The sequence below is a fragment of the Stomoxys calcitrans genome, chromosome 2 (genome assembly GCF_963082655.1).
Source record: "Stomoxys calcitrans chromosome 2, idStoCalc2.1, whole genome shotgun sequence".
NCBI lineage: Eukaryota > Metazoa > Arthropoda > Insecta > Diptera > Muscidae > Stomoxys > Stomoxys calcitrans.
The window spans coordinates 152,852,227-152,869,070 of NC_081553.1; the positions used below are offsets into that span (position 1 = coordinate 152,852,227).

Sequence of the window (16,844 nt, forward strand, 5' to 3'; positions counted from 1 at the left end):
CTGATATCCAAATATGGGACCAAGTGTTTGGGGGCCGCCACTCCCCAAAAACATCCCCCAAAGGGGACAAATTTACGACCATAGCCATATGGGGCTCAAATAAAGGTCCTTGGGAGTAATGCACAAATCTAATATCAATATTTGGGAAAAGTGTCTATGGGGCCACCCCACCCCCACAACACCAACCAAATAGGAAGTATTTGCTGACTTTTGCAATATGAGGCTCAAATAAGAGGGGTTTTAGAGTGGAACACGAATCCGATATATATTTTCAAGGCCAACTCACTGAGTGGCCGCCCATCCCCCAAAACACCCCCAAGCTGGTCATGTTTGCCGACTATAGAAATATGGGGCTCAAATAAAGGTATTTGGGAGTAGACCACGTATCTGATACAAATTACAAATTACATTAGGGACCAACTGTCTAGGGGACGTCCCACCACCATAACAACCCCCAAGTAGGACGTACTGGGTCGTAAAGAGAGTGGAACTAAATATTTATAGTTTTTAGGGCCAATACCCCAAACCGGACATATTTGCTGACTTTTGCAATAAGGAGTTTAAATGAGATTTGAAAACGAATTTGATATCCAATTTTGAGGCCAATGGCAATATGGAGTTCAAATAAATGATATATAGATATATGAGAATAGAGCACGTTGCTGATATATTTTCCGGGCTTAGTGTTTGGGGGACCACGCCAATCCCTAAAACACCCCTAAATCGGGCATATTCACCGACCATGTCAATGTGGAGATTAAATGAAGGGAATTGGGGGGTGGATCAAGAATTGATACCCACTTTCGGGACCAATTTTCTGGGGGCCAACCCCTTTTCCAAAATACCCCACAAGCAGCAATTTTTTAGTGACCATCGCAAAATGGGGCTCAAATAAAGGTATTTGGGAGTAGAATACGAATTTGATATCTAAATTTAGGACCATGTATTTAGGGCATCACCCCTTTCCCAAAACACCCCGCAAAGGGTAAACATTTTTCGACCATGCCAATATGTGGTATTTAAGATTAGAAAACGAATTTGATAAACTATTTTGGGCCATGTGTTTGGGGGACGTCTCATCGTGTAAACTCCCCTAAACCAATGGCAATATGGGGTTTAAATAAATGGTTTTTGAAAGAAGAGCACGATGCTGATATTTTTTCAGGGCCAAGTGCCTGGGGGACCACAAACACCCCTAAATTAGATATCATGAGAGTAGCGGGCTGAAATAAAGTATTTTTTAGAATGGAGTACACCTTACATCCAAACTTAAATTCGTAGACCAATAAAGATCATATGGGATTCGGACAAAGGCAGTTATATTATTAAACAATTTGCCAACCGATATACTATATTCGTAGCATGGTATTTCACTAAATGCACTTTAATTTTCGAAAATAAACATTCCAAGGAAACTTTCATCCCATATAAAGTAAAATGAGGCGCAGCGGAGCGGGCCCGGGTCAGCTGGTAAATTAGTATAAAATATATTTATCTGCTTATCATTAGGGGATCATATTACAAAGTCTCGTAAAAATTCTCTTTGTTTTTTTAGATATTTTGTTAGAGAGTATAATTATTTTGTTAGTGTATCAGTGCCACTTCTATAGAACGTGTTCGCATTTTCTTCATCACAATTTTTATACCATCCATTGTGGGATAGGGGTATACTAATTTCGTCATTCTGTCCGTCCGTCTGTCTGTCGGAAGCACGCTAACTTTCGAGGGAGTAAAGCTAGCCGCTTGAAATTTTGCACGAATACTTCATATAGGTGGAGGTCGGTTGGGATTGTAAATGGGCTATATCGTTCCATGTTTTGATATAGCTGTCATACAAACCGATCTGGGGTCTTGATTCTTGAGCCTTTAGAGGGCACTAGTCCTAACAGATTTCCCTGAAATTTCGCATGGCGTGTTATGACTTTCAACAACTGTGTAAAGTATGGATCAAATCGGTCCATAACCTGATAAAGCTGCCATATAAACCGATCTGGGATCTTGACGGTTTCTCCCATGACCTTCAACATACGTGTCAAATATGGTCTGAATCGGTCTATAGCCTAATACAGCTCCCCAATAAAACGATCTACCTATTTTACTTTATGAGCCCCTAAAGGGCGCAATTCTTATTCAATTTGGCTGAAATTTTACACAATGACTTCTACTATGGTGATATAGCTCTAATAGCATAGCAATTCTTTTCTTTTATCCTTTCCTTGCCCTTGTTTGCCTAAAAAGAGACACCGGGAAAAGAACTCGACAAATGCGATCCATGGTGGAGGGTATATAAGATTCGGCCCGGCTGAACTTAGCGCACTTTTACTTGTTTTATATTGAGTTTGACAGCTGTTCGGCTGAATAGTTGAAGTCAGTACTAGGCTTAAGGCAAGATTTGAAATGTAGCACTTACCGTGTTTACCATCCGCATACAACCACGCTTCCACCAGTACTGATTATGGCTTGACTGATCACTTATGAAAAAAATCATATTGAAAGTGACACAAAAGATGAACCATTAAAATAAGCATATTTTTGCGTAACATAACATATTTTTGGCTTAGATACTTTCTCAATAAAAGGGATTTGTTTGTCGCTAAAAATAAACCAAGCGTTTTTTTTTTGCATGCAGACAATATTCATGAAGTCACAGTATCAGATGCTATGAACAGCTGTCAGGTGAATGTGATCCTTGGAGAACGTCCGCCGACATTTATCCACCTTCGAATATTAACAGTTTAGTTCATAGTAGCAGGGAGTGCAATTCCCGTGAACGGCAGTGAACTTTCCAAATGATTTGCAAGAGAAATGTTGAATCCATCTTCTAAACAAAGATACTTATTTCAATGTTTTTAACTTGACAAATTTTCTTTCTAAGGCTGCGGACATTATGTTACCTAGAATGTTCAGATTTTCTAGTTTCCAGGTTTTTGTGTCTATTGAGTGACATGTATGCACCGATTAGTAAATAGTAACTCGTAACTTGATTGTTATCCCGTTAATGTTCTTTTGATTCGCACTCTTCTAATATTTGATCAGAGAGCAATAGTAGAGACCTATAAGAGATATTTGTTAACGACAATTATTATAAGAAAAATATTGAAACACAAAATTTTAAAATAGCTGTATAGTCCTAAATATTCCCCATTAAGTTTTGTAAACGCAGTATATAATGCATCTCAATTGGCCATCATGTAATAGCTTATCGTTATTTGCTGATATACATCAAATGAAAGCAAATAATTTAAGTTTTAGCCCGTCCAATAGGATGAAACATAATAAAGTTAACCAATTGCATTGCAAGCAATCAACCAATAAGCGTCAGGAATGAACAGTACAGCAAATCAGCAACACTCTTTTCAACCCTCATACATAACCGTAAATGGCAAAGCCGTTTTGAGCGTCTGCATGGATTTCTGAGTTCACTCCGCCTATTAATATGCCATATGTGGATGAATGAGAGACGCGTTGGGTTGTTGCTGGAAAGATGAAAACGTGCGAATAGGAACAAATTGCATTGGGAAAAGCCTTTCGTGATATGTGTAGCAGAAAGTTTAAAATGTATACTTATATCTTAAAAGGGACAACTTGTTCGAGGGCTATCCAGAAGCCATATGATAAGCACTCGTTAGTACTGTTCAGGCCTCTTATTTCATTTGACGGAATCGTGTCGAGTGGTTTTCATAATAAATTCTCTGATGTGGGTTCTGTTCGTGCCTTTAAATACGGCAGAAAGCGTTTGAATAAAGCAGAAAAATATATTGGAAAATTGGTTGAAAGATAGACGAGCAATATATAATAATGTTTTCTATTTAAAATCAGTAAAATCACACTTATCGTCGAAACAAATATATGTTTTTGAATGCAAGAAGTATGTGGAATTGTATTGAAACTGATACTTATGAAAAATAAAGTTAATTTACTAGTTTTGGTGTGCAAGAACTATAAAATATTTAAAGGTCTGTGAGCGAATATGCAAATGTTTTTTTTTTAATGTTACAATACTTCTTTTATGAAAAACTCATGCAAGAATTTGTGACAGAAACAAATAAAATTTAATTTCTCATAAACAAAAACTGTTAACAGGGTTTACTTTTTCATTTGTTAAACACCATCGTTAAATAATGTATTAAATATTCTTGTTGAAGTTAGTTAAACATTTTACCAATTATAAGAACATTTCATCATGCAGTTCAAACACCTTTATTTTTCATTAGGATTTTTTGATCTCCTAGTGTTACTGATTGATATTCGCCCAAACGAACAGTAGAACCTACCAGCTGGAAAATTTGTCGCATAGTCACTCTTGGTTCGAATGAGCGAGAAAAGGGTTGGGTTTTTAAATCGAATAAAGCTAGAAATTCCAAAATATCTATGTGTTTTACGTATATGCATTATCTTTAAATTCGTGTGTTTGTTGGTGCTTCCTTTTCTTTGGTCTTCAAATGTTGTACCAAAACTCAGTTGGAAATGGTACTATTTCGGTACCAAAAATTTGCAAATGTGTCAGAATCTCTTTATATATTGTAGAACAGATTATCACTGCCAGCCTAAACGGCTAAAGCTTAAATAATGAAATTTGGCAATGGAATAATGGTCGTGGGTTGTAGACGCGAGATATGACGAGGTTTGGTGATTTAAATACTTTAGGCACTAAAAAGTACGAACATTCACAATGTTTGTCCGGGCGACCGGAAAGAGCTTAGATTATGAAGTTTGGGGCAAATTAAAATAGACCGTTTCGGGCCATTCTTGATTTGACGTTGGAGACAATAGTAAAAGCCATTGCACTAAATTTCAGTCAAATCGGTTAAGAATTGCGAACTATGTTAGGGGGGACACACAAACAGCAGATGTTCTATAGCAGTATTGGGCACATGTGCTAGTGTGCTTAACAAAAATATGTAATAGTGTGTGTGCATTTGCCCGCCACTGTTCTATATATATATATATCTATATAGTAGATCTCTTTGAGTCTAGATTAGGCCAAATAATTTTGGTGTGTTCGCAACTCCCCCTTTGAGACCATCTATCATCCGTTGCCCTTCGGGCCTGATCCCGAAGACCTAGCATACTTGTCGTTAAAGGTGTAAGTTAATTCCTAGTTTCGCATACTCATTTGCTCTACAATTCCCTGAGATAACTCTGTGAACTGTAGCCATCTCGTTGAGAGATTTTTGAATTCAGATATACATTCTCCAGGGATTTAATGGCTCCGTGGCTGTCTGAAAAGATATTTATGCCAATCGTCGTTATCATATTATATCTTAGCCATTCCACCACTTCTTTAATTGCAATGATCTCCGCTTAATACACACTATGGTGGTTGGGTAACCTTTTCGATATGACCAGTCCTAGTTCTTCAGAGTACACCCTAAGGCCCACCTGCTCGTCTAGGAAACTTTCCCCTAACCGCAATAGGCACGTCATCAGCATACGCGACTAGAGACAATAAAATATTGCAAGCACTTTCAACGTTCAGAAATGCTGCACATAAAAATTGGAAATCTCGGTTTAATTAAGTAATTTGTAAATCCAATTAAAATTTTTGCTGAAGTCGAACCTACAAACAAATTTTTATTATTAATAAACGATTCGCAATTTGCATTTATTACAAACTGTATAATTCAATTAAAGCAAATAAACCAGTTTATTGAAACATTTTTTATTCTTTCAAAAACACGTCTTAAAATAAATAATTGGTATTTTCTCATAAAAAAATATATTTTTAATTGAGTCGATTAATTGCGAATACAAAATGAAATGTATTGCATTAAAATGTCTTGTCTTTTCATTAAAAGCAATAACTAATTAGCATTACCAGCGGAGAAAGTCTTAATGGTACAACTAAGGGGTGATGTTTTAGCTATTATCTTTTTGGCAAAACTGTTTTAAACAGCTCACGCAGGTTTCGTGTTTTGTTTCACTGTCAAACATCTTCAGTTTGAAACAACCATGAATCGTCTTAAAAACGAACAACGCTTGCAAATTGTTGAGTTTTATTATCAAAATGCCGATCTGTTAAGAAAGTTCCATTGAGCGACGAAGCTAATTTTTGGCTTAATAGGTACGTAAATAAACAGAATTGTCAATTTTGGAGTGAAGATTAGCCAGAAGCATTGCAAGAGCCAACAATGCATCCAGAAAAAGTCATAATTCGAAGCGGTTTATGGGCTGGTGACATCATTGGACCGTACTTCTTCAAAAATGTTGCGAAACATAATGTAACTGTGAATGGTTATCGCTATCGTGAAATGATATCCACCTTTTTTTTGCCCAAAATGCAAGAGCTTGACTTGCATAACATATAGTTTCAATACGACGTGCCACACAGCACGCGTAATAATGAACTTATTGAGAGGCGAGTTTGGTGAACATTTTATTTTATGTTCGGGACCGCTCAATTAGCCGCTTAGATTGTGCGATTTAACGCCTTTGGAATATTTTTTGTGGAGCTGTGTTAAAGCTCATGTCTATACAGACAAGCCCGCTTCAATTGATGGAAGACAACATTGAAGTATGTTTTAGTGAGATACCGGCGGATATATTGGAAAGAGTATGCCAAAATTGTACTAAGCGGCTGGACCATTAGAGGCACAATCATGGCCAACTTTTGGATTGTACTATCGAATCAAATAAAGACGTCATGCAATTTTGTGAACTTTTTGTGTTTATTCTTGTAGCTCTTAAAAAAATCACCCTTTAAAAGAGTTCTCGGGAACTGAATAAAATTTGATCCAGACCAGCCCCTATTTATACATAACTATATATATATGGTAGTGGAGTTATTATATAATAGAATGATTAATATATCCATGGTAGTGGGTATCCAAAGTTCGGCACGGTCAAACTTAACAGGTTTTTTATTAATTTTAATTTACTATTTCATTGTCTAATTATATAAAAGAGCAGAGCGACTGCTTGTCGTCCAGCTCAAACGGCTAAAGGTAGAATCATGAAATTTTGCACAAATGTTGGTCTTGGGTCATAAGCACGTTTATGTACTTAAATGGTGACTTTTTACCCAGCGCGAACGAAATAGTACGGTATTATTTTGTACTTTTTTTTGTAAATTGGGCTAAAGCTCTGAATTTTGGAACTTATGCACACCATGGCACCCTTATTTGGATGACTAGAAGAGTTTTTGGAAAGTTGTACATTTAGGCACTATAAAAAGTACCAAAAATGTACGATATGGGTGAACTTTGTATATGGGGCGAATGGATAGCTATAGAATTTAGAGACGTGCCTTAAAAGACATCCGCAGAAGAGGAAAAATTGGAAAAGTATTACTGGTAGAAAGAAAACTTAGATTTAGTACAGCGATTGTACCACTTGTTACTTTCTGTATATATGAAGCTAGAGGTCCGAAATTTAGCTGACGGTACAACTAGGAAATATATGATGGGTGACTAAATAATCTGTTCAAAATTTGTACATTCTGGTACCATTTGGTACTTTCTTTGTAGATGAAGCTACAGGTCTGAAATTTGGCATGTAGGGAAAATATGATGGGTGACTAAATGATCTATTCACAATTCGGACATGTTGGCAGCACAATTTGTACCATTTGGTACTTTTTTTGTAGATGTAGCTACAGGTTTGAATTTGGCATGTCGGTAGAACTAGGAAATATATGATGAGTGACTAAATAATCTATTAAAAACTCGTTAATTTTGGTACTTTATTTATAGATGTAACTACAGGTCTGAAATTTGGCATGTAGATACAACGAGCAAAAATATGATGGGCGACTAAATGATCTATTTAAAATTCGAAGATTTTGGTACCAAAATTGGTACCATTTGGTAATTTCTTTACAGATGGAGCTAGAAACCTGAAATTTGGCATGTAGGTACAACAATGAAAAATATGATGGCGACTAAAGGATCTATTTAAAACTCGTGCACTTTTGTAGCAGAAAGTGCAAAATAATACAAAATAGCTCATCTTTGACTACAGTGAATGGAAAAATTATCGCAGCCTTGACCAAAATACGACATGTGGAGGAAAACGTCCTAATTGTCGTACAAGTTGTACTTTGAAAGTTTACGCTGGCGACAAGAAGATGGTACATTCTTTACGGAGTGAGATAAAGCTCTCAAAATTGGGATACAGGTACACTTTGACAATACATTTGGGACCAGAATTTTTTTCAAAATCGTACATTGAGGTACTAAAGCATACAAAATGGTACTTTCTATGGTACTCTATGAATTGAGCCAGAGCACTTAAAATTTGGATTCGGGTACACCTTAACATTAAATATAGAGCGGCTAGAAGATTTGCTTTTAATTCGTGCATTTAGGTACTAAAACATACAAAATGGTACTTTCTTTACAGAGTCATATTAAGCTCTCAAAATTGGGATACAGCCTTGAAGACAAATTTTGGGTGACCAGAAGTTTTTTTCAAAATCGTACATTTAGGTACTAAAACATGCAAAATGTTATTGTCTTTACGAATTGGGCTAAAGCGTTCAAAATTGGGATTCATTAATACCTTCACAATATATATGGGGTGACTTAATGATTTTTCGGATATATTGTTAATCTAGATTCTATTTGTTATTTTCTTTACGGAAGGGGACATATTTCTGAAATGTTATATTCATTTATTACAAAACTTCATAACTTTATAAACTGAAAGCGGACCGCCGGAATGCTAGTTGTTAATAAATATATTCATGAAAATAACAACAATAATGTTGTGCCGTTGTTAAGGGTGATTTTTTAGCTATTATTTTTTTGGCAGCACTGGTTTAAACAGCTCACGCACGTTTTGTGTTTTGTTCATTGTCAAACATCTTCAGTGTGGTCTATAATTTAACCATGAATCGTCTTACAAACGAACAACGCTTGCAAATCATTGAATTCTATTATTAAAATTCGTACTCTGTTAAAAAAGCTCATGGCACGCATCTTCCATTGAGCGACGAAGCTAATTTTTGGCTCAATGGGTACGTAAATAAGCAGATTTGTCGATTTTGGAGTAAAGATCAGCCAGAAGCATGGCAAGAGCTTCCAATGCATCCAGAAAAAATTGGCAGTTTGGTGCGGACATCATTGGACCGTACTTTTTCAAAGATGATGCTAATCGTAACGTAACCGTGAATGGTGAGCGCTATTATGAGATGATATCCACCTTTTTTTGCCCAAAATGCAAGAGTTTGACTTGTAGACACATGGTTTCAATAACACGTGCCACACAACACGCGTAACGATGGACTTATAGAGAGGCGAGTTCGGTGAACGTTTATTTCACGTTTGGGATCGGTCAATTGGCCGCCTACATCGTGCGATTTAACGCACGATCTAGGCTAAAGCTCATATCTATACAGACAACCCCTCTACAATTGACGTATTGGAAGTCAACATTGAAGCATTTATTCGTGAGATATCAGCCGAAATGTTGGAAAGAGTATGTCAAAATACTAAGCGGATGGACCATTTAAGGCGCAGTCACGGTCAACAATTGCATGAAATAATCTTCAAACATTATACTATATGGACCGTACTATCGATTCAAATAAAGATTTCATGAATTTTTCTGAATTTTATGTGTTTTTGAATTTTGTATGTGTGTTTCTTGAAAAACATTCCTATAGCTCTTAAAAAATTACCCTACAGCACATCCTTAGACAAACCAGTTCTGGGTCCACCATGGCGGTCGCTGTTTGCACCTCGGCTTGGATCTCGGACATGCTATCAAAGACGAGTCCTTCAGGGCCTTCGTGATTCGCTTGACAATTATGCCTAGTCCTCTCTAGTTTTCATAGTCGTGCAGAATGTGTGCCGTAATTTATCCCAATCCGCTTTTCTTCTGTTCTTTGTTCTTAGTGCAGCATCTCAGCCAAATACTTTTGCCCCAAACTAATGGTTTTCTGCAATAGACAGCGATTTCGGAATAGACTTTTGTGATTAAATTTTGACTATGAAGCGGTCTATTTCCCGAATTGGGATAAAAATTGGCTGTGGAATTTACCCAGCTTTATTATTCGTAATGGATGTTGTATAAATAATTTAAAACTTTGCAATACGAGGCGATAAACTAGAAGTAGATTTTGAATTGACCATCATTAAGGGATTTATAATTGAACTCAGTCTTAGAAATCACTTTAGATATACAGTGGGAAGCAACATCGAGTGGATATTTTCTTTTTGCACTTCTTTCGAGTACTAATAATCAAAAATAGGACAAACCCAAATACTTTTTTCTAGTTCAATGTTCTTCTAGTTATCACGTTTTGAGAGTAATTACTAAAAATTAAAATCAGACAAGAAAAGTTTTCACAAAAAATAGTACAACCAAATTGGTACATGCATTCAGTTTTGCACTTTTTCAACCATTTTAGAAAATGGTTTGTAATTGATACTTTATTCACAAACCATTATTTTTTAAAGATAAGGTAACATGTATTGGCATGTTTTCCACCAATTTCAGAGTTATTTTGTTAGAAATTATTTAATTAACGTGGACTATTTCAGGCATTTGGTAGGAAGCTTTTGCAATTTTTTATGAGATATTTGTCGCAATTTCTTTCTTTCAACATTAAAATGTGGATTTGATTAACATATTAACTTTGTAACTTTAGCTTCCATTGTGTAATCAAATATTTCACTGACCAGATACACTGTTAGCATAGAATTTGCTAGCGATCAGATAAACTAAAAGGCTATACGACTTTATTCTATAGTAAAGTCATCTGTCTAATATTTATATTATTTGTTTAAAGTGGAGTGTTTGCAAAATTAAGGTAATGACGTCAAGAATATTTCGTCCGGTTAGACTCAAATTGTGAAAATTATGAATATAGGGACTAAATAACATAATATACATATTCAAAGTAGTACCAACAAAACAGGGGATTGCATAATCGAGTATCAGCTGTTCGAAATCCACTCCTGAGCTCAGGAGCAATCGAAAAAAACTGTTACTTGAAATAATTTGTTGAAACAAAAGTTAGTTTGTAAGTATTTGAGTGTAATTATAATATGAAAATGTAAATAAACACTTTTTTAATATTTAGGACTAATTTACACAAAATAAAGGGGCGACTAAAGGTTGATATGGTTAAATTCATGATCATTCTAATTTGGCAAACATATGTTGACAAATTGTGGTGTCCGCCGTAGCGAGGAGGTTGGCATGTCCGCCTATGACGCTGAATGCCTGGGTTCGAATCCTGGTAAGAATATAAGAAAAATAAAATCAGCGGTTTTCATCCCCTCCTAATGCTGGCTACATTGTGAGGTACTGTACCATTTGGTATGACACTCATGTATAAACTTCACCACAAAGAGGTGTCGTACTACGGCACGCAGTTCGGTCTCGACTATAAAGAGGAGGCCCCCTATCAATGAGCTTATGTGAGCATTGATATGAGAGAATTTTTCCTCTGCGCCTTAATGGGATATTCATTGGTGAATTTTGCATTTGCATGTTGCCAAATTGTGGCCAAGGAAAGACACCATCTTAAAGGTTATATAAGGTCTCCCCAGTTAAATAGCGACCGAAAGTTAAATAAACCCCCAATGTAATTTTGGGGATTATTTGATATTTTTTTGGGTTTTCTTTCGTCTATACTGTTGGGATATTATTTCAATATGAAACAATTCCCTAATAAAAAATGAAACAAGTCCCAAAAAAATTGGGGTTTATTTCATCTTTTTGGGGGGTTCTTTCATTTGGTTTAAAATTTAATTTTTATCGAGTTTTAACATGACTTATTACCACAAATACCGGTTCAATTTGTTTTCGAGTCTGGAAAGAGGCATTGGAGTAATATTTCTGCCTATTGTTATCAATTCAAATTTAACCCTGAAACGAATATATTGTAGAATTTTAAATCAATGCCGGTAAAGCATATGACTTCCAACTGAGTATGGTTGAAATCGGTGCTGAGTATGGTTGAAATCGGTCCATAACCTTATATAGCTGTGATATAAACCTATCTGGGATCTTGACTTCTTGAGCGTCTAGAGGGCGCAATTCCTATCCGATTTGGTTGAAATTTTGCACGACGTGCTACGTTGTGATTTCCAACAACTGTGCCAAATATGGTTTAAATCGATCAATAACCTGATAAAGCTGCCATTCAAACCGATCTGGGATCTTGACTTCTTGAGCCTCCAGAGGGCGTAATTATTATCCGATTTAGAAGTTTTGTACAACGGCTTCTTCCATGACCTTCAACATGCGTGTTAAATATGATCCTAATTGGTATATATATGGTGTCCAACATTTAATTCAATTATGGTCCGAATCGGACCATGACTTGATATAATTAGCTCCAATAGCATAGCTATTATTTTCTTTTATCCTTTGTTTGCCTAAAAAGAGATATCGGGAAAAGAATTCGACATATGCGCTCTATGGTGGAGGGTATATAAGATTCGGTCCGGCCGAATCTAATACGCTTTTACTTGTTTTATTTATAAATTCACTTTTGTTTCCCCACAATATATGTTTAAATCAACTCTGATGCAAAAAATAATCGGTAGGAAATTGAAAATTTTCGATACGACAGTTTTCGAGTGCGGTAATCCATTCGATATTTGACGAAATCTCATTCGATATAAAAGCGGTAATTCTGCCCACATAAAACATGTGCTAATAAGGAGATTCTGATTAAATACAATAGGGGTTTAATACCTGGGTTTCTTAAAATCGTAAAAAACGCATTAAAAGATACAACATGTTCCAAGTATTCCAATTGGGTTCATTTCCGATCCCGTAAATCGCACTAAAGAACACTCTTCTATAATCAAAGGCTCATTGGTGTTGTGGGGGTTAGTGATGACGGTGATTTATTATTTTCAAGTTGCTGCTTTTTCTTAAGCGGCAATTATTTGTCACAAATATCATATAAAATTATGGAAACTATGAATAGGTGAGCGTATGGGGCAGGAACTAAATGTGCGAAAGTGATATCGAGGCGAGGGATATTCGTGGTTTTTAGTGTAGGTCGGTTGGGATTGTAAATGGGCCGAATCGGTCCATGTATTGTGATATCTGTCATATAAACCGATTTTGAGTTCTTAAGCTTCAAGAGGGCGCAATTCGTATCCGATTTTGTACTAGGTGTTTTGATAGGACTTCCAACAACTATGCTAAGTATGGTTCAAATCGTAATCATAATTCTTAACCTGATATAGCTGTTATATAAACCGATCTCCCGTTTAGACTTCTTGAGTTTCTAGAGGACGCAACACTCGGTTGACAACCTTATATTGCTGTAATTTAAACTGATTTTCGAATTTGACACTCTGAGCCACTGGAGGGTGCAATTTTGACTCGATTTGCCTGAAATTTTGAGGGAGGTATGATGGGCGACTAAATGATCTATTTAAAATTCGAAGATTTTGGTACCAAAATTGGTACCATTTGGTAATTTCTTTACAGATGGAGCTAGAAACCTGAAATTTGGCATGTAGGTACAACAATGAAAAATATGATGGCGACTAAAGGATCTATTTAAAACTCGTGCATTTTTGTAGCAGAAAGTGCAAAATAATACAAAATAGCTCATCTTTGACTACAGTGAATGGAAAAATTATCGCAGCCTTGACCAAAATACGACATGTGGAGGAAAACGTCCTAATTGTCGTACAAGTTGTACTTTGAAAGTTTACGCTGGCGACAAGAAGATGGTACATTCTTTACGGAGTGAGATAAAGCTCTCAAAATTGGGATACAGGTACACTTTGACAATACATTTGGGACCAGAATTTTTTTCAAAATCGTACATTGAGGTACTAAAGCATACAAAATTGTACTTTCTATGGTACTCTATGAATTGAGCCAGAGCACTTAAAATTTGGATTCGGGTACACCTTAACATTAAATATAGAGCGGCTAGAAGATTTGCTTTTAATTCGTGCATTTAGGTACTAAAACATACAAAATGGTACTTTCTTTACAGAGTCATATTAAGCTCTCAAAATTGGGATACAGCCTTGAAGACAAATTTTGGGTGACCAGAAGTTTTTTTCAAAATCGTACATTTAGGTACTAAAACATGCAAAATGTTATTGTCTTTACGAATTGGGCTAAAGCGTTCAAAATTGGGATTCATTAATACCTTCACAATATATATGGGGTGACTTAATGATTTTTCGGATATATTGTTAATCTAGATTCTATTTGTTATTTTCTTTACGGAAGGGGACATATTTCTGAAATGTTATATTCATTTATTACAAAACTTCATAACTTTATAAACTGAAAGCGGACCGCCGGAATGCTAGTTGTTAATAAATATATTCATGAAAATAACAACAATAATGTTGTGCCGTTGTTAAGGGTGATTTTTTAGCTATTATTTTTTTGGCAGCACTGGTTTAAACAGCTCACGCACGTTTTGTGTTTTGTTCATTGTCAAACATCTTCAGTGTGGTCTATAATTTAACCATGAATCGTCTTACAAACGAACAACGCTTGCAAATCATTGAATTCTATTATTAAAATTCGTACTCTGTTAAAAAAGCTCATGGCACGCATCTTCCATTGAGCGACGAAGCTAATTTTTGGCTCAATGGGTACGTAAATAAGCAGATTTGTCGATTTTGGAGTAAAGATCAGCCAGAAGCATGGCAAAAGCTTCCAATGCATCCAGAAAAAATTGGCAGTTTGGTGCGGACATCATTGGACCGTACTTTTTCAAAGATGATGCTAATCGTAACGTAACCGTGAATGGTGAGCGCTATTATGAGATGATATCCACCTTTTTTTGCCCAAAATGCAAGAGTTTGACTTGTAGACACATGGTTTCAATAACACGTGCCACACAACACGCGTAACGATGGACTTATAGAGAGGAGAGTTCGGTGAACGTTTATTTCACGTTTGGGATCGGTCAATTGGCCGCCTACATCGTGCGATTTAACGCACGATCTAGGCTAAAGCTCATATCTATACAGACAACCCCTCTACAATTGACGTATTGGAAGTCAACATTGAAGCATTTATTCGTGAGATATCAGCCGAAATGTTGGAAAGAGTATGTCAAAATACTAAGCGGATGGACCATTTAAGGCGCAGTCACGGTCAACAATTGCATGAAATAATCTTCAAACATTATACTATATGGACCGTACTATCGATTCAAATAAAGATTTCATGAATTTTTCTGAATTTTATGTGTTTTTGAATTTTGTATGTGTGTTTCTTGAAAAACATTCCTATAGCTCTTAAAAAATTACCCTACAGCACATCCTTAGACAAACCAGTTCTGGGTCCACCATGGCGGTCGCTGTTTGCACCTCGGCTTGGATCTCGGACATGCTATCAAAGACGAGTCCTTCAGGGCCTTCGTGATTCGCTTGACAATTATGCCTAGTCCTCTCTAGTTTTCATAGTCGTGCAGAATGTGTGCCGTAATTTATCCCAATCCGCTTTTCTTCTGTTCTTTGTTCTTAGTGCAGCATCTCAGCCAAATACTTTTGCCCCAAACTAATGGTTTTCTGCAATAGACAGCGATTTCGGAATAGACTTTTGTGATTAAATTTTGACTATGAAGCGGTCTATTTCCCGAATTGGGATAAAAATTGGCTGTGGAATTTACCCAGCTTTATTATTCGTAATGGATGTTGTATAAATAATTTAAAACTTTGCAATACGAGGCGATAAACTAGAAGTAGATTTTGAATTGACCATCATTAAGGGATTTATAATTGAACTCAGTCTTAGAAATCACTTTAGATATACAGTGGGAAGCAACATCGAGTGGATATTTTCTTTTTGCACTTCTTTCGAGTACTAATAATCAAAAATAGGACAAACCCAAATACTTTTTTCTAGTTCAATGTTCTTCTAGTTATCACGTTTTGAGAGTAATTACTAAAAATTAAAATCAGACAAGAAAAGTTTTCACAAAAAATAGTACAACCAAATTGGTACATGCATTCAGTTTTGCACTTTTTCAACCATTTTAGAAAATGGTTTGTAATTGATACTTTATTCACAAACCATCATTTTTTAAAGATAAGGTAACATGTATTGGCATGTTTTCCACCAATTTCAGAGTTATTTTGTTAGAAATTATTTAATTAACGTGGACTATTTCAGGCATTTGGTAGGAAGCTTTTGCAATTTTTTATGAGATATTTGTCGCAATTTCTTTCTTTCAACATTAAAATGTGGATTTGATTAACATATTAACTTTGTAACTTTAGCTTCCATTGTGTAATCAAATATTTCACTGACCAGATACACTGTTAGCATAGAATTTGCTAGCGATCAGATAAACTAAAAGGCTATACGACTTTATTCTATAGTAAAGTCATCTGTCTAATATTTATATTATTTGTTTAAAGTGGAGTGTTTGCAAAATTAAGGTAATGACGTCAAGAATATTTCGTCCGGTTAGACTCAAATTGTGAAAATTATGAATATAGGGACTAAATAACATAATATACATATTCAAAGTAGTACCAACAAAACAGGGGATTGCATAATCGAGTATCAGCTGTTCGAAATCCACTCCTGAGCTCAGGAGCAATCGAAAAAAACTGTTACTTGAAATAATTTGTTGAAACAAAAGTTAGTTTGTAAGTATTTGAGTGTAATTATAATATGAAAATGTAAATAAACACTTTTTTAATATTTAGGACTAATTTACACAAAATAAAGGGGCGACTAAAGGTTGATATGGTTAAATTCATGATCATTCTAATTTGGCAAACATATGTTGACAAATTGTGGTGTCCGCCGTAGCGAGGAGGTTGGCATGTCCGCCTATGACGCTGAATGCCTGGGTTCGAATCCTGGTAAGAATATAAGAAAAATAAAATCAGCGGTTTTCATCCCCTCCTAATGCTGGCTACATTGTGAGGTACTGTACCATT

General features: G+C 35.8%; 2 protein-coding genes across 7 annotated transcripts in view; one reads left to right on the plus strand and one right to left on the minus strand.

Annotated features, from left to right (window-relative positions):
* The window catches only part of LOC106094268 (uncharacterized), a 131,099-nt gene extending 128,036 nt beyond the window's left edge, over positions 1 to 3,063 (minus strand). For both annotated transcript variants that reach the window (XR_009397406.1, XM_059363996.1), the window contains exons 1-2: positions 2,895 to 3,063; positions 2,411 to 2,821 (exon numbers count right to left, since the gene is read on the minus strand). Coding sequence is in view for 1 of the 2 variants with exons in the window: in XM_059363996.1 (XP_059219979.1) it covers positions 2,411 to 2,488 (78 nt within the window). In the remaining variant the exon portion in view is untranslated. The remainder of the gene's footprint in view (positions 1 to 2,410; positions 2,822 to 2,894) is intronic.
* A 519-nt stretch (positions 3,064 to 3,582) lies between these two features.
* LOC106090106 (thyroid transcription factor 1) overlaps positions 3,583 to 16,844 on the plus strand; it is a 382,007-nt gene continuing 368,745 nt past the window's right edge. Inside the window, exons 1-2 of one of the 5 annotated variants that reach the window (XM_059362493.1) lie at positions 3,584 to 3,697; positions 3,820 to 3,960. The gene's annotated coding sequence lies outside the window, so the exon portion shown is untranslated. Of the gene's footprint in view, positions 3,961 to 16,844 lie in introns of all 5 variants that reach the window. The other 4 variants (XM_059362491.1, XM_059362492.1, XM_059362494.1 and 1 more) reach the window with 4 other exon arrangements.